The sequence below is a fragment of the Zeus faber genome (genome assembly GCF_960531495.2).
Source record: "Zeus faber genome assembly, chromosome: 16".
Taxonomy (NCBI): domain Eukaryota; kingdom Metazoa; phylum Chordata; class Actinopteri; order Zeiformes; family Zeidae; genus Zeus; species Zeus faber.
This window is the reverse complement of record NC_137202.1, coordinates 2,528,196-2,531,356: the sequence shown is the minus strand read 5'-3', so window position 1 is coordinate 2,531,356 and position 3,161 is coordinate 2,528,196. Positions and strand designations below refer to the sequence as shown.

The window sequence follows — 3,161 nt, the reverse complement described above, 5'->3', positions numbered from 1 at the left end:
GGGAGGGGAGAGAAGTGGAGGGATGAAGGGTACGAATATGTGAAGAGAAAGAGGAGGAGTGGGGGAGGACGAGGATGAGGAGGAGGAGAGGAAGGGGGGGAGAGGAGGAGAGGAGGAGGGGAAGAGGCGCGGCCGACTTTTGGCAGCCGCTGTGTGAAGCCGAACGTGAGCAGCTCTGTGTCTCGCTCCCGCCCCGGTCTGAGGAGCGCAAGGGGTCAGGTCTGATCCAAAGTCACACTGACAAGTGCAAATGGGATTCTGCTGTCTGTGTGAACACCCCCTCCACACAAACACACAAACACACGAACACACACACACACACACACACACACACACGCACACGCACACACACACACACACACACACACACACACACACACACACACACACAGAAAGGGACACACATATGCACCCAATCTCCAATAACCATGATCCTAAACCCAACCAAAGGTGTAAACCTCTGCCCACACGTAGCTTTATACATGCATACAACTCCACGCCTCAAGACTCCAAACTGGATTGGTATATCTCCATCCATCCCTTCTTTCTTACACTTGTTTATTTAAAGCACATCGAGTGATTTGTGCTGACAAACAGCCGGCGTTAACACTCTGTTGTAAAGACACGGGGCCTCTACGCTCTGGGACGGCTCTGTAAAAACTAGATTGACCAATACTCATTGCAGAACTACTTACATTTGCCTTCATGCGCACACTTTGTTTACACAAAATGCATAAACACACAAACACGCACACGCACACACACACACACGGCAGGGGGGGGACCAGCATGTGGGCAGGATTGGGAGGGTCACCGCGCAAGTCACCTTGATGAATCACCGCGCAGAGACGCCACGCGGGACACGGGATACCCTCCATCCAGAAGTTACATTTCCTCCAAGGCCAACTATCTTCTACATGACCCACACACACACACACACACACACACACACACACACACACACACACACACACACACACACACACACACACACACACACCGCCACAAACACATATGTTTCAAGACAGCCCAACGTGCTGAGAATAAATTACACACGACCTTCACTTTAGGAACTCGAGCCACAAGTCCAAAATGTCTTGCCGTGCAGGGCCCTAAAAAATGCACAAACAACTTTTAACACATGAGAAAGTTCCTGAACTGAAGGGCAGGCTGGCGGTGGTGGCGCTGGTGGCGGTGGTGGCGGTGGTGGCGGTGGTGGCGGGGGTGGCGGTGGTGGTGGTGGTGAGGGTGGTATTTCAGGCGGGAATGTCCATTTGTGTAAAAGGAAATGGCAAAACGATTGTTTCCTCTCGCGTGGCTGCGTCTTCAACCTGCGCGGACGCAGACAAGCTGGCGGAAACACGAAAATGTGTTCTTAGAAAAGAAGTATGACATGCATGAAACATGCGGCTGCAGCTCGCTCGCTCACTCACCCTCTCTCTCTCTCTCTCTCTCTCTCTCTCTCTCTCACTCGGCTTCTGCCCCTCCTCCCCGTCTCCTCCCTCTTTTTTTCTTTTACAAGACAGCTACCCGATACTCGTGGAAGACACGCTTAAGGAGCAGGTTTCCTTAATTTTCTACATGATTTAACAATTTGGGGTGCGAATGTTCGCGGGATGGGATTTGGGGGGCTTTCAGGAGTGAAAATGGAGGAATGGGGAGTGCTAAATGAGAAAGGATGAAAAGACAGTTGGCTGCACAGACTGGACACACAGGCAAGAGAAACACGACTCAACATTTGAATATTCATACTGTGGTTCATCCCAGGGAGGGACATTGAGGTGACGATACGAAAAACAATGTAGATTTCAGGAAATGGCTGGAACTTCAACTTTACAACTTAGAGTAAAACGCATGGGTCCTTACAACAGCTTTCGGCATTCACATACACTGATTTTCCAAGAAACCTGCACACACTCACACACGCACACACACACACACACACACACACACACACACACACACACACACACAACAAAGAAAAAACAATCAAACTCTCAGGTATGTCAATTATGGACACACACATCTGCTCCTGCTCCTTCTCCAGCCCCTCATTCCTATTTATACCTGACTGGAATGTCACACAAACAGACGCAAACATACTCACTCAGACACACACGCACTTAGACACACACGCACTTAGACAGACACACACACACACACACACACACACACACACACACACACACACACTCACAGGCAGCACTATTGTTCCCATTCACTCTCCGCAAAGTCATGTGCGCCACTACTACTCTTGTGGAGAAACAGAAGGACAAACGGTTGCAGAGCTGAACCCACAAGGAAGAAAAAGGAGTGGGTGGAGACACAATCACACCTGTGCACACACACACATGCAAAAACATATGCATACCACACACACACACACACACACAGACACACACACACACACACACACACACACACACACACACACACACACATACACACACACACACGCATGCATGCATCCCTGCATAGAGTCCCTACTCACAGTCTCTCTGTGGTGCGTGGTATATTCCTCGGCATGGTCTTGATGCCCAGTCCGTGGCAGTCCACGGTGGTCCCGCTGCAGGTACACAGGGCAGGGCAGGCGGCGGCGTGACCAGCAGCCAGGGCGCAGAGGACAAGGGACCACATCCAGAGGGGCAGCCCGGCCAGTCGGCCCACGCCTGCCCCAGAACGGCTCCTTCCCACAGGCATGATCACCACTGCTGCAGCCTGCTACTGAACAAGCCCTAGTACGGTCTGTCCACCTCTCTCTCTCTCTCTCTCTTTCTCACTGCAAAACAAACACAAATCTGAGTCCTGCTACACACCACAAGTCCTCTACAATTACTGTAGATTTATGGTGGATAAAAATATAAAAATAGGGGGGTGGGGGGGTGGGGTACAAAAACTAACACTAAATACTAGTGTTATCTGCTTGGCTTTGAGGAAAAGCAAATCCCTTCTTCTTTCCTTTAGTTGTCTGCTGCAGTTCTGGAGATCCACTACAGCAAATCAGTTTTGTTTTTTTTCTTCAGTTAAAAAATACAAAATAAAAGCTCTTTTCTTTCTCTTTATTCTTCTCCTGGCAAACTCTCCTCCTCTCTTGTCTTTGTGGAGTTGCTGAGCTCTGTTCTGCACACGTCTGCGTCTCTGTCCTCCTCTCACACAGCCTG

The 3,161-nt window shown here is 50.1% G+C and overlaps 1 protein-coding gene across 1 annotated transcript in view; it reads right to left on the bottom strand.

Annotated features, from left to right (window-relative positions):
• The window catches only part of slit1a (slit homolog 1a), a gene marked incomplete at its 5' end in the record, with an annotated part of 102,687 nt that extends 99,987 nt beyond the window's left edge, over nucleotides 1–2,700 (bottom strand). The window contains one exon of the mRNA XM_080017226.1: nucleotides 2,492–2,700. Within this exon, the coding sequence (XP_079873352.1) occupies nucleotides 2,492–2,700 (209 nt within the window). The remainder of the gene's footprint in view (nucleotides 1–2,491) is intronic.
• Between the last annotated feature and the right edge of the window lie 461 nt (nucleotides 2,701–3,161).